The sequence below is a fragment of the Vipera ursinii genome (assembly GCF_947247035.1).
Source record: "Vipera ursinii genome assembly, chromosome: 4".
Classification (NCBI taxonomy): Eukaryota; Metazoa; Chordata; class Lepidosauria; order Squamata; family Viperidae; genus Vipera; species Vipera ursinii.
Window position 1 is genome coordinate 59,582,113 of NC_139514.1, and position 27,321 is coordinate 59,609,433.

Consider the following 27,321-nt stretch of genomic DNA (forward strand, 5'->3'; position numbering starts at 1 on the left):
GATTGTTCATGTAAATTGTGTAGGAAATGGGGAAATTGTTTAAAAGCACTTTTGTAGCACCAGTCTTTTGGGGACATCACAGTAAACTTTCAGATTAATGGACCTCAATGTAATAGAGTTTGGATACAATGGACAGATTTTTTTGTGGGGAAAGCGTAAAGAAAATACAGATATCGTGAAGTGACAGACTTCACAGACCTTTTTGTCAGTTTTCTGCACGAGTTCATCGCTACTACAGATGGGCGGCCACTTCTTGCCTCATCATGCCATCAGTTCATCCATCTTTAAACATGCAACACCATTGATGTATGACACCTTCATTCATCACATTTGGCCCGCAAACATTACAAAATTCATGATGAATCACAGCTGCCAAAAGTTTTTTTGCACATAGGAATCGTATTATTGCACGCACTTCACATTTGGTGAGATTCTCTATGGCAGGGTTAATTTTCAATTGATCTAGTAGTGGATGAGTCAACTGCAACACAACCTTCTCCTTCCACTCCTCACTCCCTACTGAACTACTACGGACAGCTCCATAGGACGAGCATTGCTATCCCCGCCTATTTCTTGCATATGCTGAAGCAGAGGTTTATTTCCAAATTGTCCTCTGTAGAACAGAGCACAGAAATAAGACAAAGTGAAAGAGAAAGGGAGTAGAATGAAGGTTGAATAGAAGAAGGAAAAATCAGACCAAGAATGAATTTTGCATAGAGAGATTTTTTTTTATTTTTTATTTATTTTAATCCCATTTATATCCCGCCCTTCTCCGAAGACTCAGGGCGGCTTACAATCTAAAGCACAAAGTGCTTAGCAATAGCCTTCATTCTATGTATATGCCTGCTTATTAGGGCTTTTGCCCCCACCCCAGCGGCATTATTACAAAGTCAGCTTATTGTCCCCAACAATCTGGGTCCTCATTTTACCTACCTCGGAAGGATGGAAGGCTGAGTCAACCTTGGGCCTGGTGGGATGCGAACCTGCACTAATTGCAGGCAGCTGGTGTTACTTAAGGGGGCATTAGCCCACTGCTCCACCAAGGATAATGTGGTGCAGCAGCAACTGGCAACTATTGTATATCTGACCACATAGATCTTGAAAATTCTAGACATACACATATCAAAATTTGTTCCATTTTAAAATGGGAGACATTGAAGGTATCTCCCATCGGACAGTAAGCAGAATAATTCATTTGGTAGTTATGGAAACAGAAGCAAGAAGCTATAAAGTTTGAAGTAATTTCTAAATATTCTTTTTCTTCCACTGGGATGAACAAAACTACAAGTCAGTTTCAGGATGGGACAGTGTACCCATTTTTCATTTGCTGCAAGACAGTACATCAGTTTGATAGCTCTGCATCTCACATGCTAGAGCACCTATTTACAATTGGAATCCACTGAAATTCAGAGGTATTCAGAATTTTCAGAGGTAAGAAGATTAACAGAACAGATAGCATTCCATTAGTAGTTTCAAAATGGAAAACAATTAGACAGATTAGTCTTGGAAGAGAGGGAGGGGACAATTTTGAAGACTGTTTCTTTTGGGGGGATCCACAAAATGGAAGGTATGTTTCAAACCCAGAACAAACCATTGTATTGCGGAAATTTTGCCAAACTATTTGTGAGTGGCTATAATTTGGCAAGAACAAAACCACAATTTCAATTTATTTTTGACTCTCTTAATGAGCCCGTCACTATTTCTGTACATTCTTATTTTAATTCCATCCATTTGTTCATGTCATGTGACAGAGTAGTTCCCCTCCCATCTCATTCTTTCTAAACACTGCACAATTTTCCCTGGTTCTCTCATTGTCATGATCCAGTGAAGCAAAAATAAGCAACCTATTAATTCCTACTTCTGTGTTTTTTATTTGATTGATAAATTTATGCTCTTTACTACCGTCTTTTTGCAGTCCAACTCTCAGTCTTCCATATGGCATAGTCATACATATAATGAAATAAAGGCATTAATTAGAATGAACAAATGGACCTATGAATATTGGTCTTTAATAGTACTGTAGCTACTCATCACAGCTTTTGTATACCAAGGCTTTCAAAATATAAAATTATAATTTTTTAAATCTATTTAGTAAATTAAAAAAGAGTAGACTAGTTTACTAACCTTAGTCATATCCATGCCACTTCCTGCTAATTGTAGGATACTTGCAATACATACCAATTTTGATATATCTGGGCCACTATAACCACAGTCAACGCTCTCTTTTATGAAAGCATGCTCATGGTATTCTGTGTAAGCTAAGATTTCTAATCTAGAGACTACTCTGCATGCTTGTCTTTACTCTTGTCTTTAGAATACAGCATTTTTACTTAAAAAAAGTTTTTATGGTTGTCCATAATTGATAACAGAGCATGACAAATGTGCCACCTGCCCAAAAAACCATTAAAAATTACATAATAATAATAATAATAATAATAATAATAATAATAATAATAATAATAATAATTTTATTTGTATACCGCCCTTCTCCCGAAGGACTCAGGGCGGTGAACAGGGCAAACATATAAAATACAAGGATACAAACATTAAAAGAGATTAAACAAGTGCCCAGAAACTAACAACAATGAATTAAAATATATTAAAACAATATTAAAATCTAAACCCATCACCCATCAGGCCAGGCCGGCTTGTTCGAACAAGTAGGTCTTCAGATCGTGTCGGAAGGAGCACAGGTCGGGCGCCATCCGGAGCTCAACCGGCAAATGGTTCCACAATTCCGGCACCCCCACAGAGAAGGACCTCCCCCTGGGAGCCACCAGGCGACATTCTCTGACCGGTGGCACCCTAATAATAGAAATAACCTCTGAAAGTTTTCTGTGTTACACATTATGGAATATTACCTCAGTATTTTATTACTACCAGTATGTAGGCAGGAAGGGCATCTTTCTGGTGATCAAAGGCTGCCCTTAACATTTAGTTGAAGGATACAAAATGGGTGAAGATTCATATGGAGAAGACTTTCCCCTCTCCTATTTTTTGTTGTTAATAGTTTGGTGCATTTCCTTTATTTTTTTTTAATCTATGCTATGACTATTTTAAAGCACATGTGAATTTTTAATGGGTTGCCCTCAAAAGAAAAAAAAAAGAAAACTCTGCTGCCAGGTTTCAGTGATCATCCTCTGAAATTTCTTCAACTATCATAAAAAGGATCTAGCAAAAGTGTGTGTGTGTGTGTGTGTGTGTGTGTGTGTGTGTGTGTAATCATGTTGCCTTTCTGCTATACACTATATTCTTCAGGGATGTTCCTTGCAGAAAGATAGATAATTGGGTCATTTGTTATAGACCTTTCAAATTTCCTTCTTATAGGTAAGTAGGCTTTAGAAAGAAAAAAGCTTATACATTTTTCATCCATAAGTTCTTCTGTTTGTATAGTATAAATCGAAGGTAGGATAACCTATGACTCTGTCAAAATCATTAGATCTCCAGTTATTTGCAGTTAGCATAGCAAATTCCCAAGAAAGATCCGGGTTGACCCCAATATCAGAAAGGCTGTTGAATAGGCTGTTGTGGGACACCTTTTTTCCAAATAACAATTTGTGGCTCAAATGTCTTGCCATTATGTAAGACCTGCAAGGTAATATCAATATTAACTTTTATTTATTTATTAACTTTTTAACTTTCAAACTGATATTATTCTGTGCATCCATATTAATCTCCTAGGCCTAGATTGAAGATGCTCAGCTTTGGTGAATCTGCAACTGACTTAAATGAAATAACTTTCTGTGAAAGGTCACAGAATTAGACTTCTGAGAAAAAGCCAATCTAAACGGCAAAATATCCATACACACTCAACATTAATCAACCTCACACTTGAAATATAATTTACTAATTTATGTGAGTATAAGATAGGTAAAGGTAAAGGTTCCCCCGCACATGCGTGCTAGTTGTTTCCAACTCTAGGGGCCGGTGCTCATCTCCGTTTCAAAGCCGAAGAGCCAGCGCTTGTCCGAGGACGTCTCCGTGGTTATATGGCCAGCATGGATTTAGCTCGGGGAAGCCCACGGTATGTTGAGGCAATTCTGGGGGTGGGGGGTTTAAAAACAGCTGCTGGGCGCTGTTTTTCGGCGGCGCTGATCCCCCCCCTTCGAACTAGCGGCGCTTGATATCTGCCGCCTGTCGACCTACCAGCCCCATGATGGCGCCGAGTGCTGCTTTGCCGTGATATTCGGGACGTCTGCCTTGCTCTTTCCACCTGCTGCTGGCCGAGGCGACTTTGGGAGTCGGGAGCTTTAAAACAGCTACTGGGCGCTGCTCCCTGTGGCGCTGAGCCCCCCCCCTCCGAAATAGCAGCTTTGACTTTAACGAGCGGTGCTGAGAACTGTCTGTTGACGTGCTGAGCTCCATTATGCCGCTGAGTGCTGCCACGTCGTGAAGCTCGGGACTTCTGCCTTGCTCCATCTGCTCGCGGGCCGAAGCAGTTTTGGGGATTGGGGATTGTTTGGAACAGCTGCTGGGCGCTGCTTTTCGTGACGCTGAGCCCCCCCCAACCAGTGATCTGCTGATTTGAATGAGCAGCGCTGAGATTTTCCTGCCGACCTGCTGAGCTCCGTTACGGCGCCTAGTACTATCACAGCGCCGGGAAGCCCGGGACGCCTTGCCTGTCTTCCCTCCGTGCCTGTCTTCCCTTCTCTGCCTGCTCGCCGTGGATACCCTCTGTTGTCGGAGGGGCAGCGGCGATGATCCCACCGGACGGAGACTCTTTTATTACCACCTGCTGGCTGGCACCGTTTTTTGCGGTGCGGAGCCTTCTCCTCCTCCCGGATGGTGGTTGCAGACTGTGGGCCTGGTCATCGGCCTCGACGGACATGCTAGCAGATTCCTTGATGCAACATTGCTGCTGGGACCACCTCTTTCCGCCATTGGAAGATGGTTTGGATTGGCGGACAGGCTCTGGGGAGAGAATGTATCTGCTCTCCTCCCTCAGACTGACGGCGTTGGTTGGCAATGTGAGGATCGACAGAGGCCGGGCCTGCCTGTCCTTTACTTTCTTTACGGACAGGCAGGCATTATGGCCGGCTCCGTACCTGATGGGAATTAAGATCTCCCTATTGATAGCCCAATGTGGACGGGACCGAACCGTGGTGGGAGGACGGTTTTGGACTGGTCAGTGACCATCTCACTGGTGTGAGAGACCAGTTGGGGTGGCCCTGGCTCAGGATCCCCTTTTCTCTCTCTGCTCCAGTTAGACGCCTCAGCCGGAGTGAGAGGTCGGCTGAGGTTGTCTTTTGGTTTTCCATCTCAGGTGAGAGCTGAGATGGCCTCGCAGATTGAGAGATATGCCCACTGGACTTCTTCTTTCTCCATCTATGTTCCATCAACGAGCGATCCTTTAGATATATTTGTAACATCGGCCCCAAGAGACTATTCGGGCGCAATATGGTCTATCGTTATTCCGAAGCGGATTTGTATGCCCTTAGGGCGGTTTCTGCCTCATGGGCGCAACCTGTCGCCTGTTTCCATACTCCCCTTAATGACGGGTCCAAGCTTTGTGACTCCGAGAGGTGGTTGGGCTTAGATAGGGGCCTCGAGTTAAGACATGCTAAGAGGCCCCTGATAAGATTTTTAGCCGGTTATTTTAAGAGGTTAGGGAGGGGGAGGGATGGGGGGGTAGGGAGGAAATTTGTAACCGGCACTCAGTCTGGACCTGTTAGAGGTCCCGACGGGACGGGGTCGGGAGAGGTGGCGGCTGGCGCTGGGAGTGTGGGGGTGGGGCATCGAATTCCCACGGCGATAGGGTATGGCAGCAGGTGTTTGCGCGGAGGGTCATATCAACATCTGGGATCGCGCCCCCGCTATCTCCGAGCGGTGGCGCGCTCTGACCCTCCGGTTAGCACCCTCTTACCCGGGGATGAGGGTGATCAGGCCCCTGAGCTCAGGTTGGTCTACTTTAACGCTAGATCCGTAGTTAACAAAGCTCCCCTCATCCGTGATCTGATCGAGGAGGAACGTGCGGATCTAGCGTGCATCACGGAAACTTGGCTGGGCTCGGAGGGAGGGGTGCCTCTCACTGAGTTATGCCCGCCGGGTTTCCGGGTGCTGCACCAGCCACGGGCTCAGGGCAGGGGTGGTGGGGTGGCAGTGGTTATTCGGGAGACTTTGTGCCCCCGGGAGGCCACCATTGTCCAGATGGCCGGGAGTGAATCCCTTCTCTTGAGATGTGGTCCTCGGGTTCAGTTGGGCTTGTTGCTCACATACCTGGCGCCCAGCTGTGTGGCAACAGCCCTGCCTGAGCTGTTCGACACCCTCTCAGGGTTGGCGGTGGAGTTCCCCAGGCTTATAGTCCTGGGTGACTTCAACCTGCCATCACTGGGGGGGTCGTCGGAGTCAGCTCGGGAGTTCATGGCTTCCATGACAGCCATGGGCCTGACCCAGGTTATTGAGGGCCCTACTCACGAGGGGGATCATACTCTCGACCTGGTGTTCCTGTCTGGACAGTGGTTGGATGATCTGGGAGGGGGTTCTCCGTCCATCACCCCTCTGTCATGGTCAGATCATCACCTCCTGAGGCTGGTTTTCCATCATGCCATCCCCCGCCGCTGGGCGGCGGAACCGACCAGGTGGTTCCGCCCCAGGCGCCTAATGGACCCGGACCGGTTCCAGAGGGCGCTTGGGCCGATACCTATCACCCTTACCCACAGCCCAGTCGATGCTCTGGTGGAGGCCTGGGAAACGGCTGCCACCAGGGCACTCGACTGCGTTGTACCCATGCGACCTCTGACTCGGCGCAGATCCCATTGGGCCCCATGGTTCTCTGTGGAGCTCCGGGAGATGAAGCGTCGGAGACGAGGTCTAGAGAGCGGTTGGAGATCCAGCCGGTCCGAATCCGACCGATTGCAGTTAAGAACCTTTATAAGGTCTTATCTTGCGGCGATAAGGACGGCGAAGTCTAACTACTTTGCCGCCCTTGTCGCATCCGCAGATAATCGCCCGGCCGCCCTGTTTAGGGTGACTCGCTCCCTCCTTAACCAGGAGGTGAGAGAGGATCCCTTGCAGGGACGAGCCGAGGAGTTTAGTCACCATCTGGCGGACAAAATCGCTCTGATCCGGACCGGCTTGGACTCTGACTGGGCAGAGTCCGACGTGGAGGAATCAGGCGGTCTTGAGCATGTTATCTGGACTGAGTTCGACCCTGTTTCCCCTGATGATGTGGACAGGATCATGGGGAGACTGAGCACCACCACCTGTTTGTTGGATCCGTGCCCCTCCTGGCTAGCTTATGCGGCTCGGGAGGGAACACGAGGCTGGTTCCATGCAGTAATAACTGCTTCTTTGAAGGAGGGTGTCTTCCCTGCCGCCTTGAAGGAGGCGGTGGTGAGGCCCCTTCTCAAGAAGCCTGCTTTGGACCCGGCTGTTTTAAACAACTATCGTCCAGTCTCCAACCTTCGCTTTCTGGCGAAGGTTGTTGAGAGTGTGGTGGCGCATCAGCTCCCTCTGTTCCTGGAGGAGACTGATTATCTGGACCCGTACCAATCGGGCTTCAGGCCCGGATACAGCACGGAGACGGCATTGGTCGCGCTGGTGAATGATCTCTGGAGGGCTAGGGACAGGGGTTGCTCCTCTGTCCTGGTCCTATTAGATCTCTCAGCGGCTTTTGATACCATCGACCATGGTATCCTGCTGCGGCGTCTCAGGGGGTTGGGAGTGGGAGGCACCGTTTTACGGTGGTTCTCCTCCTACCTCCGGGGCCGCTCGCAGTCGGTGTTGACAGGAGGGCAGAGATCCGCCCCGAGGTCTCTCATTTGTGGAGTTCCTCAGGGGTCGGTTCTCTCACCTCTCCTGTTCAACATCTACATGAAGCCGCTGGGCGAGATCATTCGTGGTTTTGGGGTGGGGTATCACCAGTACGCTGATGATACCCAACTCTTTCTTTCCACCCCGAACCAACCCAGTGATGCCCTCTCCGTGATGTCCCGGTGCCTGGAGGCGGTTCAGGTCTGGATGGGGAGAAACAGGCTTCGTCTCAATCCCGCCAAGACTGAGTGGCTGTGCGTATCGGCGTCCCGGGTTAACCATGTTATTCCACCTCTAATGATGGGGGGTGAGGTGTTACCCCCCGTTGATAGGGCTCGCAACTTGGGCGTCCTCCTGGATTCACGGCTCAATTTTGAAGATCACATAGGAGCCGTGACCAGGGGGGCTTTTGCACAGGTTCGCCTGGTGCGCCAGTTGCGTCCCTATCTGGACCGGGACGCCCTACGCACAGTCACTCATGTGCTTGTGACCTCCCGTTTGGACTACTGTAACGCTCTCTACATGGGGCTGCCCTTGAAGAACACTCGGAGGCTTCAACTGGTGCAGAATGCGGCCGCGCGAGTTGTAATGGGGGTTTCCCGATACTCCCATGTAACACCTCTACTCCGCGAGCTGCATTGGCTTCCGGTTGCCCTCCGGGTGAAATTCAAGGTGCTGGTTATCACCTATAAAGCCCTACATGGCCTGGGTCCGGGATATTTGAGGGAACACTTGCTGCCGGCATCAAACGCCCTTCGCCCAGTGCGCTCCCACAGGGAGGGTCTGCTCAGGGTTCCGCCGGTGAGAGATTGCCGGCGGGTGACACCCAGGGATAGGGCCTTCTCAGTGGGAGCGCCTGCCCTCTGGAACCAGCTGCCGGTGGAGCTGAGGACTGCCCCCGACCTCCGATCATTCCGCCGGGGCCTGAAGACCTGGCTTTTTCAGCTCTCGGGCCCAGACTGAGGAAGAATTTTTAATTTGGGGTTTTTTAACTGACTACAGGGTTAATTTAATACTTTTTAATTTGTTCTTAATTTTTGTATTTTGGATTTTTAATTCCCTGTAAACCGCCCTGAGTCCTCAGGGAATAGGGCGGTATATAAATATAACTAAATAAATAAATAATAAATAAATGATAGACACCAAAGGCGCACGGAACACTGTTACCTTCCCACCGTAGTGGTCCCTATTTTTCTACTTGCATTTTTACGTGCTTTCGAACTGCTAGGTTGGCAGAAGCTGGTACAAGTAACAGGCGCTCACTCTGCTACGCAGCACTCGGGATTCGACCCACCAAACTGCCGACCTTCTGATCGACAAGCTCAGCGTCCTAACCCACTGAGCCACCGCATCCCTTCAAGTATAAGATATGATCCTGTATTACCAGGTTCCAATTAACAACCCGGTGAGGTGGATTTTTTTTAAGGCACTAAAATACTGATTAAAATGTTTCTTTGGGCAGGTATTTGAGCTAGGCAAAACAGAATGCATGCAAACCAACAAAACCAAACCAGAATGCTTCATGAGTGACACAGCATGTTGTAGTACAGTATTTCTGATAGCAGACCCAATGTCTTACAAATAGGGCTGCACTGTTTACATTTCTCTATAAAAATCAGAATGCTAAGGGAAAGAGGGGAAAAGAAGTCAAGGGACTGATCCTTTTAATCATAAGAACCCTCCCAGAAGCTCTGTGGAGCAAGTACTATAACTTTTCGTGTGGCATACCTCATTTTGCACCAAACCACTCTGACTAGGTAGATACCCATTTCTCTCCCTCTATCTGCTGCTTTCCCAAACTTGCTGCTACCCTTCGCATCTTGTTGAATGGAAACCCAGCTAAATTAATATTTTCCCCATTTTAAAAATTCCTTCTGGACAGCCTTTTTAATTTGTCTGCAATTTGATAGGATTTCTTTTTACAGCAGGATAATTATGTCTCCTCGTGTAATCTCCCCAAACAAGAAACAAATGTGAAGGAAAAACTGCATTTATTTCTTTAAAATCTTCATTCCATCATAACTATACAATGTTCCTGCAAAGTTCATTCCATTCGTTGGGGATCCCTTCCCCTCACATGTATGTCTTGTGTTTTAAGCATTACTTGTTAAAAAAAGGTATAATTTTGCTTTAAAATAGACATTTAGCTGAAATAGGCAATCCCTGATTCAAACCAAGTCAAAGAGAATTATTCCCTAAACCGCTAATTGAGTGTCAAACCAAGTTTTTCTAATCAAAGCATGTTCATACTAGATGCAGTAGCTCCACTGTTTTCAAACAGGCAAATCAGGCTTCCTTGATGCATTTTTTTCCAACATATGGCGAAACACAAGTTAAACATTGCATACATATTGTGCAAACTGCAAGAAAATTAAATCTGTCAAGAGAATCTGCCTTATAGTTTCAGTTTCAGTTTCAGTTTTATTAAATTTTTATACCGCCCTTCTCCCTAGGGACTCAGGGCGGTGAACAGGGCAAATGATAAAAGTACAAAACTACAAAAGTTAAAATAGAATTAAATTAATGCCCAAGATAAAACAGTAAAATATACAAATATTTAAAAACCCAAATTAACTCCCCATCAGGCCAGGCCAGCTTGTTCAAACAGGTGGGTCTTTAACCCGCGCCGGAAGGAGCGGAGATCCGGTGCCATCCGGAGCTCCACCGGCAGTTGATTCCATAAGGCCGGGGCGCCCACAGAGAAGGCCCTCCCCCTGGGGGCCACCAGCCGGCATTCTCTGACTGGAGGCACCCTGAGGAGGCCCTCTCTGTGGGAACGCACAGGGCGGAGGGGGGTTGACGCCGGCAGCAGGTGGTCCCCGAGGTATTCCGGACCCATGCCATGTAGGGACTTAAAAACCATCACTAAGACCTTGAACCTCACCCGGAAGACAACTGGTAACCAATGTAGCTCGCGGAGCAAAGGTGTAACATGGGAGTACCGGGAAACTCCCAAGACAACTCTCGCGGCCGCATTCTGTACCAGTTGGAGCCTCCGAGTATAGGATATAACAGTATATAGGATATACTGTTAAGTGAAATAATGTGCCATGAAAAAGTCAGCATTTCCACTGTTACAATCTGCATTCTCTTGGAAATTTGGGTTTTAGTGACTACTGTATAAGCATTTAGGAAAACATGGAATGCATGAAAAGAGAAAAATCCCTTATCCATTTAAATAAATAAAATATTATAACAATTTGTTTAAAATTGTCCTTCCAAATATACTACTGTAGGGTCTTGTGGCAGATTAAATACATTGTAGTCTTTAAAACATCCAAAAACTATTTAAAGATTTTATATGGAGCCCAATAGCTTCAGAAATGGAACTCCTCTGCAACATAGATTTTAGTTTTCCAGTTTATTGGTTGCAGACTCCATTTCCAAATTTATAATTTGTAAACTATACATAGTTAAAATATAGAGGAATGGATGGGCAATTTTTTGGTTGTTGGGGCTATAGTGGGAGGAGGAATGATATCAAGTAGATGGGAATACATCACCATGTGGGTGGAGCCAGAATTTTCTGTTTTTACTTAGGTTAGTAAGGAAAGACATAGGCATTCATAGAGAAATAAGGAAAAACAAATGACAGTACGACACGTCATTATGAAAACAATGTGATTTATCTACTTGCATCAAAGATAATGCAACTGCTGCAAATTACATAATCATGACACATGACATGTGATATTTTGTTGCTATCATGGCTTATAATATATGCCTATTGGAAGGGGATTTTTTTAAGATGTTGAATGCATTTAAATGCTTGTGATATATTTGTTTCTCATGTCATTAGAGGAAGCTCCAGGAACTACATAAAAATAGCTGAGGGGTCATTTTAATCCGGGATGTCAAGTTATTCAATTCAACATAAAGTATTATATATATATATATATATATATATATATATATATATATATATATATATGAATATATATGAATTATACCCGATGTTATGGGAGTTTTTTTGCCGAATAGTACAATAGGGATGTTTGAAGAAAGCAAAATCTGAAGGATAATTACATAGTCTAAACAATAATGTGAAAAAGCAACTTTGGCAAGCTTGCCTGGAACAGGCATAACAGTTTACTAATTACACCCAAATTCTATTCTTTTCTAGGAATTCTAGCATAAAAGTAGGTCTCATGGATCAAATTAAAGTATAGTATTTGAAAAGAAAGAGCTTGGATTTTTTTTCCTATTGGATCTGAAATGCATGTAATTTTTTCTTTTTTTCTCACTCCCCAACTCTCCCCTCTCCGCCCCCCAGTGCACAGGGACATATCTGGTCATGCTCTCCCATCAGCAGGGAAAGAAGAAAGCTTTTGAGAAAACTGCAGTGATTTTTACAGTAATGACTCCAGGACATGTTTATGAGGTCACTTCTACTTCTACAGTGTCAAACCATTGTTTGGATTTTGAAACAATCCATTTGCTAAAATATTAAATATATGGGAATCTAATCAAAATGCAGACCACAGAACAGGAAGGTAATAGAAAAAAAAAGTGCAGCCACAATGTTTAAATGAAAGAACCGATCCACTGTGAAAATATAGCACGAACTTTTGTAGTTTTGTTAAATAAATATCACTGATTTGATCTTGCTTTGAAAGAAAAAGTTCCTTTATAAAGCAAACTATTCTGCTGTAAAAGAATTTTTTCTTTGGCAGAAACCTCAAAATCAAAATGTAGGCTTTTGCAGCTGTGGTGAATAATCTGTCAGCAGGGAAACCATGACAGCCTAGAAGAGAGAATTAATACAATTACACTAGGAAAAATATTACATACATAGAGTGGGTTTAGTTTGTTAGATTAATAACCAATAAAATCAATTGGATGTAGACTGGATCATGACTAATTCAGCCCATAATTTCCATTGGTACCATAGTCCAACTCAGTGTTTGCTGACAGCATTGAAAGTCTCAGTAAAATGATAATAATGTAGAACATATATGCAGTGTCCCTTTATCTTAATATTAGTAAGAAAATGCATAAAAACATTGTTGAAGAAGACTAAAGTTGCATCTAGTTCAGTATCCAAAGGAAGAAAAGCTTTTCCTATTACGGCTTGCTGGCAAAAATGGAGTTCAAAGGTTTGCCACTTGTAATCTTGCAGGTCACATACAAACACTGCTGTAGCCAATGATAGCCTTATCAGCAAGAAATTTGTCTAACTCTTTAGAACAGACATGTCAAACACAAGGCCCGGGGGCCGGATCCGGCCCGCGAAGTGGTTTCATGTGGCCCGCGAAGCCATCCTGGAAACAGTGAGGGAACAGCCCCCACTGCCTTGGCCCTGGCCCAGAGACCCTCCTTCTGCCAGAGACCCTCAGATCTGTCCCACTCCTGCCCAGGCCCCCATAGACACCCTTGATGTGAACGATGTAGAGCTGGCCACGCCCACCCAGTAGGCCATACACACTCTAGCCACACCCACCCAGTAGGCCACGCCCACCCTGGCCATACCCACCCGGCCCCCTGAGGGCAACCGCAATGCTGATGCAGCCCTCAATGAAATTGAGTTTGACACCCCTGCTTTAGAATGAGTTAATTAATGAGAATCACCTTTTTTTGGTGATGGATTGCTTATCTTAAAAAACATATTTGGCAGCAGGGAGCAAGAATCTAGAAAAAATATAGAAAAAACTCCAAAGTGTGGCTTTTGAAATTCTTTTTTAACCCCATAATAACAGATCCACTCTGAGCCACATAACGAAGGGAGAAGGGAGGGGGCCTTAGAATGGAGGAGTCAGTGATCTCATATAAAGATATATTGGGAGATTTTTAAAAGAGATTATATATATATATATATATATATATATATATGTGTGTAAATTACTAACAAAGAATTAAAGGGAAACTGAGATGCATTTCTGACTCATTAGTCGTCCTCAGCCAGCCATACGACTAATGAGTCAGAAATGCATCTCAGTTTCCCTTTAATTCTTTGTTAGTAATTTACACAAATATATGAATTGTCCGGTGTGACTACTGCCTGTTCGATAGCCTTCAAGATAGGCTGAAAACAGGAAATAAAGATTTGCCCCATGTTTGGGGCCTAGCAAGGTAATCTAAATAGTTAACATTTGAAACATATATATATATATATATATATATATATATATATATATATATAGTCAGTTCAGGTTATTGATGCTACCAACTTAGCCTCAACCAGGGGTGTCAAACTCAATTTCATTGAGGGCCATATCAGCATTGCGGTTGCCCTCAAGGGGCCGGGTGGGTATGGCCAGGGTGGGCATGGCCTACTGGGTGGGCGTGGCCAGCTCTACATCGTTTGCATCAAGGGTGCCTGTGGGGGCCTGGGCAGGAGTGGGACAGATCTGAGGGTCTCTGGCAGAAGGAGGGTCTCTGGGCCAGGGCCAAGGCAGTGGGGGCCATTCCCTCACTGTTTCCAGGTTGGCTTCATGGGCCACATGAAACCACTTCGTGGGCCGGATCCGGCCCCCAGGCCTTGTGTTTGACATGTCTGACCTAGGGGATGCTGCCTTCTAAATATTTTCTTTTTAGGACAGAAATCCTGATTAACCACAGTTCCTGCCTCCATGCTGACAATCATTAAGTCATAGGAGATAGTTCATTCAAACGTAGCCAATTATCCATTGGCCAACAAGAGTGTCTAATACTAATACTAATGGGACTATATCCATCACAACTTCCTTGCCTTGTCTTGTTCTTATTTTTAATACTTAGCATTGCTCCCTCCCACCCATATTAGTCAAACAGGGGCTGTAAAAGCCCATTGATGCCATTTTGTTTATAAGCATAAACACCTGAAAATGATTTAGTCAATGCTGAAATAATTATTACTACTGCAGGCCTCAATTTAATATATATATATTGGATAGTTGGTGTGATTCCAACTATCAAAAAGAAAAATAGAATACAGGTAGTACTCAACTTACAACCACAACTGATCCCACAATTTATTTTACTAAGTGAGACATTTATTAAGTGAATTTTGCCCCATTTTACAACCTTTCTTGCCACAGTTATTAAGCGAATTTCTGCAGTTGTAATAAATGGTTGTTAAGTGAATCTGGCTTCCCCTCTGACTTTGCTTATCCCAAAAAGTGATCACATGACCCCAGGACACGGCAACTGTCATAAATATGAGCAAGTTGCCAAGCATCCAAATTCTGATCATGTGACCATGGGGATGCTGCAAGGGTTGTAAGTATGAAAAACAGTCATAGGTCACTTTTTTCAGTGCCGTTGTAAATGAACTGTTGTAAGTCAAGGACTACCTGTAAAGCTCCACCACCTACAGTATTGCTCACATATAAGTGACTACAATGCTCCTACCATAATAGTCCATTTCCTATTTTCAGCCTCTTGAAAAACCAGTGACTTTGGAGAATAGAATACTTCATCGTTAACTTCTTCTGGCTTTCTGGGTAAGCAGTGTAAGAAAGTCCAATCAGAAGCAGCCTCCTGCGCAGTCTAAACATTCAGAAGATATACATATATTTGAATCTCATTAGTAAGTAATGTTGCAATAGAAAGGAAAAACAACTTTGTTTTTATTTATATACTAAATGTAGAAACCATGCATCTCACTAAGAAAGCAACTCTGGACAGTGTTATACAGTATGTAGTTTTAGTCTCTCTCACTCATGCCCATTGGTGAGATGGGCAGCATATTTTATGTATATGTATCTGTATCTGTGTGTGTTTGGAAAGATGTATAACTTATCATATTTATTAAAACTGGACAAATATTGATAATAATAGCATGTAAATAAGGCTGCGCAGTGCTTCAAATTTAAAGGCAAAAATTCACCTGTTTTTTTAAAAAGTCACATCTTTCCACAGGATTGCAGAGTTGCTCTTTCTAGCTACAGAACAAACCTATAAAAAGGTGGGCTTGGTTTCAGGAATTATAAAAAGGTACCTCAAAGGTGCTTTTTCACAGGCAAACTGGACTTTCTTGTTTTTCTTGTTTTAACTTAAATATATTTACCGTATTTTCCTGCGTATAAGACGACTGGGCGTATAAGACGACCCCCTACATTTCCTGTTAAATTATAGGGTTTGGGCTATACTCGCCATATAAGACTACCCCTCTTCCAACACACACCAAATAAAAATTAAAAAACATCAGATTTGATTTTAATATGGTAATTTTAATTCAAATGCTTATGACATGCAGGTACTTAGTAACCCAGACCCACGCCATTTAGGGCTTTATAGGTCATAACCAGCACCTTGAATCTTACCCGGAGGACAACCGGAAGCCAATGCAGCTCGCGGAGTAGAGGTGTTACATGGGAGTATCGGGAAACCCAAAGAAGAAGAAGAAGAAGAAGAAGAAGAAGAAGAAGAAGAAGAAGAAGAAGAAGAAGAAGAAGAAGAAGTTGTTGGAAGGGACCTTGGAGGTCATCTAGTCCCACCCCCTGCTAAGGCAGGAAACCCTATACCATTTCAGACAAATAGCTGTCCAGTCTCTTCTTAAAAACTTCCAGTGTTGGAGCATTCACCACTTCTGGAGGCAGGTTATTCCACTGGTTAATTGTTCTAACTATCAGGAAGTTTCTCCTTAGTTCTAGGTTGCTTCTCTCCTTGACTAGTTTCCATCCATTGCTTCTTGTCCTGCTTTCAGGTGCTTTGGAGAATAGCTTGGCTCCCTCTTCTTTGTGACAGCCCCTGAGATATTGGATCACTGCTATCATGTCACCCCTCACCCTTCTCTTCGTTAAACTACACATACCCAATTCCAGCAACCGTTCCCTATTTTCCTAATTCACTTTTTCACTTTTCCTAATTCACTCTAAAGCTTTCCCTGCGCAGAGCCTTAAGTAACACCAGCTGCCTGCAATTAGTGCAGGTTGGCATCCCACCAGGCTCAAGGTTGACTCAGCCTTCCATCCTTCCGAGGTAGGTAAAATGAGGACCCAGATTGTTGGGGGCAATAAGCTGACTTTGTAATAATGCTGCTTGTGGGGGTGTGTGTGTGAAATAGAATGAAGGCTATTGCTAAGCACATTGATTTGTGCTTTAAATTGTAAGCCGCCCTGAGTCTTCGGAGAAGGGCGGGATATAAATGGGATAAAAAAAAGACCAAATGGGAGATCCGCTCCAGGTTTTCCAGCCAGCCCGCCCAGTTCCTGAGTCAAATGTGTCCTTAGAGCTAAGCCGCTGCTCTGACTGCTGCATTCCCCACCTGCCTTTCAAGTTGGGATAGAGCAGACAGCTGCTCTTCAACTTTAGAAGGAAAGACGCCCAGACCCCAGCCTGTAAAAAATCACAGACTGCAGCTTCTTCTCCAATTGGTCCCGCTTTCCCTGCGCAGACTAAATGGGAGATCTGCTCCAGGTTTTCCAGCCAGCCCTGTCCCTAAAGTTTCAGCACCCGGCGTATAAGACGACCCCTGACTTTTGAGAAGATTTTCATGGGTTAAAAACTCGTCTTATACGCCGGAAAATACGGTAAGTTAAATATATTTAAAAATATATATGATATTTTTGTCTTTCAGTTAGAGTAAGTTCCTTATTCTGTGATACTGAACTGCATGTGAAACAGTGGTTGATAGTAAACTTTACAGACAAAACACAAATATCCTCTTCTACTTCACAACCAACTTTTACAAAAGACAAAATAAAACACATAAAAATGCTTTAGGAATCTATGTGTGCGTATGTGTGTGTTTATCTGTGGGCATGTGGATACAGTATAGACAGAAACACTGTACAGTAACATAAAAGATTAATGAAAAGAGAGAGGAGGGGAGATGTATGCCCACCTGGCATATCACTCTTGTAATATGGCAGTTACTAAACAGTAGCAATAAAAATGGTTCAACTGTACTGAAGCACATAGTATTATGTCATATGTTCCATATTGGGTGGTCAGAAACCATGGAATATAGGATATCCCTCAAATAGCCAGGTCCTGTGCTATGAAATGCTTTCAAGATAAAAACTAACACCTGGAATTAGGCTTGGAAACTTACAGGCAACCAGTACAGCTCATTTAGTAATGTTACATGTGCATACCAAGACATGCCCATCACTACCCACAATGTTGCATTCTGGACAAGATGTATATTCTAACCGGTCTTCAAGGGCACTCCCATGTAAAGCACCTTCCAATAGTCCAACCATGAAGTGATTAAAGCATAAGTGACCATCTCAAAGGGTTACTTATCTTAGAATGGGTGCAACTAGCTCACTAGATGTGCAAAGGCATTCTTGGCCAAAGCTAGCACTGCTTTTGAGCATGAGCTGAGGATCTAAGACTACTACCAAATTATTCACCAGTCTCAACAGGTAAAGGCAATTGCATCCAAAATTAAAAATGGAGGTCTATATGTTAAAATATCTTATTTTAACATATAGAAATCTATTTAAATATTTTTTTTAAAAAAATGCAGTAAGTGTATTAGCATGTAAGTGTATTTATTTTTATCTTAATTTCTGTACTTATTATATGTTTTGTTGTTAGCCGCCCTGAGTCCTTCGGGAGATAGGGCGGGATATAAATCATAATAATAATAATAATAATAATAATAATAATAATAATAATAATAATAATAATAATAATAATAATAATAATAATAATAATAATAATAATAATGGTTCAATCAGATTTTACAAATAGGCAGCAAAATTTAGAGAAGGTAAAATAAACACTTACTGCACATCTGCTAATAAGAAAATATCACTCAGCTTGGTACAAACAATCCAAAATCTACAAATAATGTCCAATAAACTGAGCATGTTTGTAATCATTAAAAAAAATCTAATTAAACTCAATATAAGAATTGATAGAAAGAAGTAAAAGGGACATTAGCTTTATATATCAAGTATACATTTAGCTCATATTTCACATAATACTAATTTAGTTTTCAAATTAGAAAATTGCCAATACTTTATATTAGGGTCTTGATGCATTTAGAATTAATATACTATAGCCCCCCCGCTTTTTTTACAGTGGAATCTATTCCTCTATCCACATGTTCCGTATATTTAATAACCCATGATTTATTGCACTCTACTAAGGGAGATGGAAAATTGCCCTATATTGTGAAGAACACATATCTCTTACTTTTTGCCATATCCATTTGATATAGATACAGAATATCAAGTATATAAAGAAACTTTAATTTTTTAAAAAAGGTTCTATCTTTAGTAGAACTAATTTTCTAATCTGTGCAAGTTCTAACTCACATGAAACTGAACATTATAGGTGCAATAAATAGACAATTTAGTGCCCACAACACATGGTCTAATATTTAATTATTGCATACCGTCAAATATAAGATTGGATGCAAATTGGACAGCAAAACTTCCCAAAGGGCCTCTTCAAACTAGATTAGATTAATTTTTAGTCTCAGGAGTTGGTCATTCTTGTGGCATTTGCACAGTTTCTTCAAAGTAACTGAAAGTTTTAATCAAAATAGATATCTCCTTTAATTTTTCCCAAATAAGTTAGCAAATCCTTAGTGGTAATTTTGAAGCTAATTTTTAGGAATCAATAAACAGAATAAAAGAAAAACATATTTTACCTCCATTGTTATTTGATAATCTTGGAAAGCCTTCAGTCTCTTTTGTTTCTCTTCTTCTTGCCCCATACTTATCCATGTGTCTGTAATTAAAACATTGGCCCCCTTGGCAGCTTCCAATGGGTTAGTTGTGAGAAGCAGTTTGGTGCCGTACTGATCAAATAAAGGAAAAGAGGTATGCTAAGTTAACATGCTGTAGAATGTAGATTTTAAAATCACATTTTAAAATGTAACGCTCATACCTTTATAGAATATTCTTCAGCTATTTTGATTATTGTAGGATTTGGCTCAAAACCCTATCAAATGAGAAGAAATATATATTAAAATATGTTCTATTATTGGTAAAACTTGTTTTAACATTCTGAAGATAGGCTAATTATAAAATGTCTAGCTTTATAATGGCCTCTCTACATAGCTGGGTAAAAGAAAAAGGATAAGCTGAAATGTGTGTTATGTCACAATTTAACTTACAGCAAATTAATGTTTGTTCCCTAATGGGTGTCCATCAGGAAATAAAATAATTCTCTAGTTTTCATTCCCCTTCATGGATTACTGCCTTGTTGTGGCGAAGGGGCTTGTGTAATTCAATGAAGCTATGAGCTATGCCGTGCAGGACCACCCAAGATGGACAGGTCATAGCAGAGAGTTCTGACAAAACGTGATCCACTGGAGAAGGAAATGGCAACCCACTCCAGTATCTTTGCCATGAAAACCCCATGGACAGTACCAAAAGCAAAAAAGATATGACGCTGGAAGATGAGCCCCTCAGGTCAGAAGGCATCCAATATGCTACTGGGGAAGAGCAGAGGGCTAGTACTAGTAGCGCCAGAAAGAATGAAGCAACTAGGCCAAAGCCGAAAGGACGCTCAGCTGTGGATGTATCTGGTGGTGAAAGGAAAGTCCGATGCTGTAAAGATTTTTTCTCCATAGGAACCTGGAATGTAAGATCCATGAATCAAGGAAAGCTGGACGTGGTCAAACGAGATGACAAGACTAAACATCGACATCTTAGAAATCAATGAACTAAAATGGACAGGAATGGGTGAATTTAATTCAGATGGGCATCAAGTATACTACTGTGGGCAACAATCCCTCAGAAGAAATGGAGTAGCCTTCATAGTCAATAAAAGACTAGGAAAAGCAATACTGGGATACAATCCCCAAAATGACAGAATGATCTCAGTTCGAATCCAAAGCAAACCATTCAATATCACAGTAGTCCAAGTCTATGCCCCAACCACTGGTGCTGAAGAGGATGAAATTGACCGGTTCTATGAAGCCCTACAGCAACTTATAGAACTAACACCAAAAAATGATGTCCTTATCATCATGGGGAATTGGAATGCTAAAGTAGGAAGACAAAAGATAACTGGAATAACAGGCAAGTTTGGCCTTGGAGTACAAAATGAAGCAGGGCACAGGCTGATAGAATTTTGTCAAGAGAATACGATGGTCATAGCAAACACTCTTTTCCAACAACCCAAGAGACGGCTCTACACATGGACATCACCAGACAGTCAACACAGAAATCAGATTGACTATGTGCTCTGCAGCCAAAGATGGAGAAGCTCTATACAGACAGTAAAAACAAGACCAGGAGCTGACTGTGCCTCAGACCATGAGCTTCTCGTTGCAAAATTTAGGCTTAAACTGAAGAAAGTAGGGAAAAGCACTAGGCCACTCAGGTATGAACTAAATCATATCCCTGTTGAATATACAGTAGAGGTGACGAATAGATTTAAGGAATTAGATCTGATAGACAGAGTTCCTGAAGAACTATGGACGGAGGTTCGCAACATTGTACAAGAAGTAGCAACTAAAACCATCTCAAAGAAAAAGAAATGCAAGAAAGCAAAATGGCTGTCTGAGGAAGCTTTGCAAATAGCTGAGGACAGGAGGGAAGTGAAAGGCAAGGGAGAAAAAGAAAGATAGACCCAATTGAATGCAGAATTCCAGAGAATAGCTAGAAGAGATAAGAATGCCTTCTTAAATGAACAGTGCAAACAAATAGAAGAAAACAATAGAATAGGGAGGACTAGAGATCTCTTCAAGAAAATTGGAGAGATGAAGGGAACATTTCATGCAAAAATGGGCATGATAAAGGACCAAAATGGCAAGGACCTAACAGAGGCAGAAGAAATTAAGAAGAGGTGGCAATATTACACAGAAGAACTATACAAGAATGAGCTTAACGTCCCTGATAACCACAATGAGGTGGTCACTGACCTCAAGCCAGACATCCTAGAATGTGAAGTGAAATGGGCCTTAGGAAAGCTGAGCAACAACAAAGCTAGTGGAGGTGACAGTATTCCAGCTGAGCTTTCAAAATCTTAAAAGACGATGCAGTAAAAGTGCTACACTCAATTTGCCAGCAAATTTGGAAAACTCAACAGTGGCCACAGGATTGGAAAAGATCAGTTTACATTCCAATTCCAAAGAAAGGCAGTACCAAAGAATGTTCAAACTATCACACCATTGCACTCATTTCTCATGCTAGTAAAGTTATGCTTAAAATCCTACAAGCTAGACTCCAGCAGTATGTGGATCGAGAACTACCAGAAGTACAGGCAGGATTTTGAAGACGCAGAGGAAGTAGAGATCAAATTGCCAACATACGCTGAATCATGGAGAAAGCTAGGGAGTTCCAGAAAAACATCTACTTCTGCTTCATTGACTATGCTAAAGCATTTGATTGTGTGGATCACAACAAACTGTGGCAGGTTCTTAAAGAGATGGGAGTACCAGACCAACTTATTTGTCTCTTGATAAATCTATATGCAGGTCAAGAACAACAGTGAGAACTGGACACAGAACCACTGATTGGTTCAAAATTGGGAAAGGAGTCCGGCAATACTGTATACTGTCACCCTGCCTGTTTAACTTATATGCAGAGCACATCATGAGAAATGCAGGGCTAGATGAATCAAAAGTTGGAATTAAAGATTGCTGGGAGAAATATCAACAACCTAAGATATGCAGATGATAACACTCTAATGGCAGAAAGTGAAGAGGAACTAAAGAACCTCTTGTTGAGAGTGAAGAAGGAGTGTGCAAAAGTTGGGTTGAAACTAAACATTAAGAAAACCAAGATGATGGCATCCGGCCCTCTCAATTCCTGGCAAATAGATGGGGAAGAAATGGAGGTAGTGACAGATTTTATTTTCCTGGGCTCCAAGATCACCGCAGACGGGGAGACTGTAGCCAAGATATTAAAAGACGCTTGCTCCTGGGGAGGAAAGCCATGGCAAATCTAGACAGCACACTAAAAAGCAGAGACATCACCCTGCTAACAAAAGTGTGTATAGTCAAGGCTATGGTCTTCCCAGTTGCAATGTATGGCAATGAAAGTTGGACCATAAGAAAGGCTGAGCACCAAAGAATTGAAGCCTTTGAACTATGGTGCTAGAGAAGACTCCTGCGAGTCCGTAGGACTGCAAGGCGATCAAACCGGTCAGTCCTAGAGGAGATCAATCATGACTGCTCTTTAGAAGGCCAGATCATGAAGTTGAAACTCAAATACTTTGGCCACCTAATGAGAAGGAAAGACTCACTGGAGAAGAGCCTAATGCTGGGAAGGATGGAGGGCAAGAGAAGAAGGGGACAACAGAGAATGAGGTGGCTGGATGGAGTCACTGAAGCAGTAGGTGTGAACCTAAATGGACTCCAGAAGATGGTAGAGGACAGGAAGGCCTGGAGGAACATTGTCCATGGGGTCACGATGGGTCAGACACGACTTCGCAACTAACAACAAGAAGTTTTCATTACAGTTGCCTAAATCATTGGTGGGTACCGAACCCATTTAACTTGGGCTTTCTATATACACAATAAGTGGCATGTCTTAAAAATGTAATTCTTCACATTCTCCTTCAAGGACTGTTTTGTTCACTTGGTAGATTTTTCTTTTCAAGTACAATGATAAAGATGGGGCTATTTGGTTATGATTAGAACTGGAAGAAGACTAGATAGTAGACAGAGCTTAAGCAATCATTCTATCTTTTTATCATGTGGTTAAAGTTCTTGCCATATAGAATCATTTCTGGACTTCTATAAGGTAGTCTTTGCTTACTGACCTCTCATTCAGCAGGATCCCCTGACCATTAGAAGTTGGAAAGACACTGGGCAAGTGGTGCTTATACTGGTCCTCCAACTCCCAGCCTTTGGAACACCCCAGTCATGTGATTATGATTCAGATGCTTGGCAACCACCTCACATTTACAATAGTTGCAGCAATGCTCCATAGTCACATGGCCTCCATTTGCAGCCTTTATTGCCAGCTTTCCGCAAACGAAGTTCATAAGTTCCTCTGGTAAGTCCTCCCCTGCATTCCTGCATCTCATCATGCTTTCTTGGGCCTCTCTGCATATGCACACATGCTTGCATGCATCCCATGCTCTTCTTTCCTGGCCTCCCTACATTCACATGCACTCTGTGTCCTTCTTCCGTGGTCTGCCTGTGCTCACAAACACCCATCAGCACCTTCTCCCCTGCATTTTCACTGTTGGAGCTAAACTGCAGCATCCCACCTCAATTCATATGTGACCTGTGCCAAGCTTCCCAGAATCACCCCCACCCCTGTGGCACCCCCCCCACACACACACTCCTTACCCGGGACTACTCTGACTTCCCACTCAACAACTACACTGCACCCTCCTTTCCTGAGACTCCCTGCACTTGTATCACTGGGGTCCCCAACTCATGTTACAGCCTGTGCCAGGCTGCCCAGGGCCTTTCCCATCCCCTTTGCTATGCCCCCACCTCCTGTGCTCCTGATCTGGGACTCCTGCTGCTTCCCCCATAACAACCCACTGTCTTGGCTTAAGACAACAACTTGGACTGCCTGGACTGCCTTTGCTAAGTGAAGCAGTCATGTGACATTGTGATTTACAACTGCATCACTTAGCAGTGGCAATCCTGATCCCAATTGCCATCATAAATGAAGAAGTACCTGTAATCTTGTGGTGTATTCTGTATGAAGTAAATGAGCTGATTTATTACCAATTCACATTCAGCTACAAAATACGCAGTGGCAAAAGAGAAGGAGCAGGAAAAGGAGGAGGAGGAGGAGGAGGAGGAGCAGGAAGAGAAGGAGGAGGAGGATAAAAAGCAGAAACAAAACTCCTTTTCTGTCTGTAATACTGAAACTTAATAAGAGTTCATCCTCTCCATTCTCTCTGCTTTCCTAATGCAGTATCCTTAGGATGATAATCCTGAGTTATAGTCTACCATGTTGAGCGAAGGCTGTTCAAAGAGAATAAGATGAATGGTAGCAAATAATTGCAAGTCATATTTGCAAAATGTGAGCAAGAGTTATAATATGCTCTATTTTAAGTTATTTCTGGTCCACGTGGTTCCTCACAGTTAAACTCCATGAATAGACATAGTAGGCAAAAACAAATGAGTTACCTCTTCTGAATATCTCACACTATGTTTAAAATCGTTTAAATATTTAAGCATCACAAACTGATCTCTGTTTATAACAGTAAAAATCCCTTACCTTTGGAGTAGCAACATGAAGATTCATCCCAAATTTAGCAGCACTCAACAGAATAGAGTTTAGAACATTGTTTCCATCACCTATCCAACTGAGGGTCAATCCATTCAAGGACCTATAATGTTCCTATCCCCAAAAATAAATAAAACAAAGAGAGGGGGGGAAGGGGGAAAAGAGAGATAGAGAATATAGAAATTGGAATCTTTTGAGAAAAGTCAATATGCTTAGTATAGCAATGGTACTGTATACTTGTTAAATCTGAATATTTTAATCATAAACTACAGGTAATCATTTGGCAATAATTTTACTTGCTCCGGATCCCTTACTTCACAGACAGGGTATTGTATTTTGTTAATACAATTATTATTATTATAACTAACCTTATTGTTAATGAATTACCATTTTAACCAAGGCTGAATTAATATATTATTGTTATAACAATAAATGGAAAATCATTTAACCTTGCAATAGCTTTTTTTTGGCAGACTGAAATGCTGTTAGCATAATAGCCTTGGATAATTATAATAGCCATTGCTAGCCAACAAAAAAGGTATTCTCTATTAAATCTCTCTTATATTTGATGATGGAAGCCAAGCTGTAATTTCCATTCCACTGTCCTTCTACACCCCAGAATCTAAGAGAAAAAAGAAATATGGTTGATAATGCAGGTATTCCAAAGGGTAACTTATATGGGGATTTACTAGTACAGCAAATAGGTAGTGAATTGGTATAAAAATAGCAAACCATTTGATAACTGAAAACATATAGATTCTTGACCACAAAATATACTATAAAAGTGAAAACTGGATTAAAAAGATACTGGACAAATAGAAAATATGAATATGGCTTAATTAATTCTACACTGTTATGAAATTACATGATGTTAGACATTTCAAAGCAGTTTAAGTAGGCTGACTCTCATTTTCAATTAGAGTATTTGCTACTCCAGGGCAGTACTATATAGTTATTCCATAGATGCATGGGAAGTGCTTCGATGTCTTCTGCAGTGCAGAGATTTTTAGGTATTCTGAAGGGATGTTCTTGTATTTTTTTCATGCACTGAAAGGTATCCAGACAGTTTGGGTGATTCATCCAGTCAAAGGAATGACTGTACATTTTAATCAGCAAGTGGTTACTAGATCTTTAAAAAGCCTATCTTTCATTCACTTATCATGTATATTTTTTATAAAACAGTTATGCAAGGAAGTGTATATATAAACCTTATTTCACATAAAATATAGTGGTACTGAAAGAAAATAAGCTGGAGGGATACAAGCTTTCATATATGAGGGTTAAATCACCCTTGGGTTTCTCATTTCTTATTATTTTTCTTCACAAATTAATGTGAAGTCTTTGAAATTTGAATTAATTCAGCAGCTTTAAAAAATATCTGTTTCCTTTAAAATGTTCCTCATAATAATAAACCTTTTTATTGTCAAAGTACATGTGTACATTGAGATTAGCTGAGCCTCCCCCCGTGCTCTCTCCCCCCAACACACAGTGACAACAAACCCTCCATCCCACCACACTATGTGAACCAACTACACCACACACCGGCCTCCCAAGTCAATTCTGCATAAGATTATGTCCCATTTAAAAGCCTAACAGCCCACAGATAAAAGCTATTTTTCAGCCTGTTGGTACGGCTGGCTATATTCCTATATCTCCTACCGGATGGTAGGAGAGTAAAGAGATACCGTCCAGGGTGTGAGTCATCCCTGAGAATCTTCTTCACTCTTCCAAGGCAACGAGCCCTGGCGATGTTATCCAGTGGTGTCAGGGAACAGCCCACAATGTCTTGTGCTGTGCTTACTACCCTCTGTAATACTTTCCTATCTGCGGCTGTCAGACCAGCATACCAAACCACAATACCATACGAGAGGACACTCTCTATAGTAGACCGGTAAAAGAGGGTCATTAGCTGTTGTTCTACCCTGTTCTTCCGCAAGACCCTAAGAAAGTGAAGCCTCTGTTGGGCCTTTCTAGCCACCTGAGTTGTGTTAACTTTCCAGGTCAGATCTTCACAGAGGTAGACTCCCAGAAATTTAAAGGAGGAAACTCTCTCTACACAGTTCTCTCCGATGTGAAGTGGGGCAGGTTCCTCCTTTTTTTCTCCGGAAGTCTAAAACCATCGCTTTCGTCTTGCCGATGTTTAGGTGCAAGTTGTTGTTACTACACCATATGGATAGTTTTTGTACCTCCGCCCTATATGCTGTCTCATCCCCACCTGTAATAAGACCCACCACAGTTGTATCATCTGCGAACTTGATTATCGCAGTGGATGGGTCAGATGATACACAATCATAAGTGTATAAAGAGTACAGGTAGAAAGAAAATATTAAAGAAGACTTAAAGCAGCTGATTTCTGAAGCCCTGGAAGCAGTATTGGGTCAGCCAGCATCTGAAATAAAGGGATGTATGGATAAAGCTTTTCGTGTTAATTCATGGATTGCCAGACAGAGGAAGTTACCTAGAGATGTGGTGGTTTATTTTACAAAGAGAGAAATCAGAGATGAAGTTATTCAAGCTGCCTATGATACTAAAGTAGTGG

The 27,321-nt window shown here is 42.3% G+C and overlaps 1 protein-coding gene across 1 annotated transcript in view; it reads right to left on the reverse strand.

Annotated features, from left to right (window-relative positions):
* Positions 1-11,804: 11,804 nt before the first annotated feature.
* Positions 11,805-27,321, reverse strand: part of OTC (ornithine transcarbamylase) — a gene marked incomplete at its 5' end in the record, with an annotated part of 29,992 nt that continues 14,475 nt past the window's right edge. Inside the window, 5 exons of the mRNA XM_083362552.1 lie at positions 11,805-12,496; positions 15,082-15,219; positions 19,283-19,432; positions 19,522-19,575; positions 24,774-24,896. Of these exons, the coding sequence (XP_083218678.1) occupies positions 12,437-12,496; positions 15,082-15,219; positions 19,283-19,432; positions 19,522-19,575; positions 24,774-24,896 (525 nt within the window). The 3' untranslated portion in view covers positions 11,805-12,436. The remainder of the gene's footprint in view (positions 12,497-15,081; positions 15,220-19,282; positions 19,433-19,521; positions 19,576-24,773; positions 24,897-27,321) is intronic.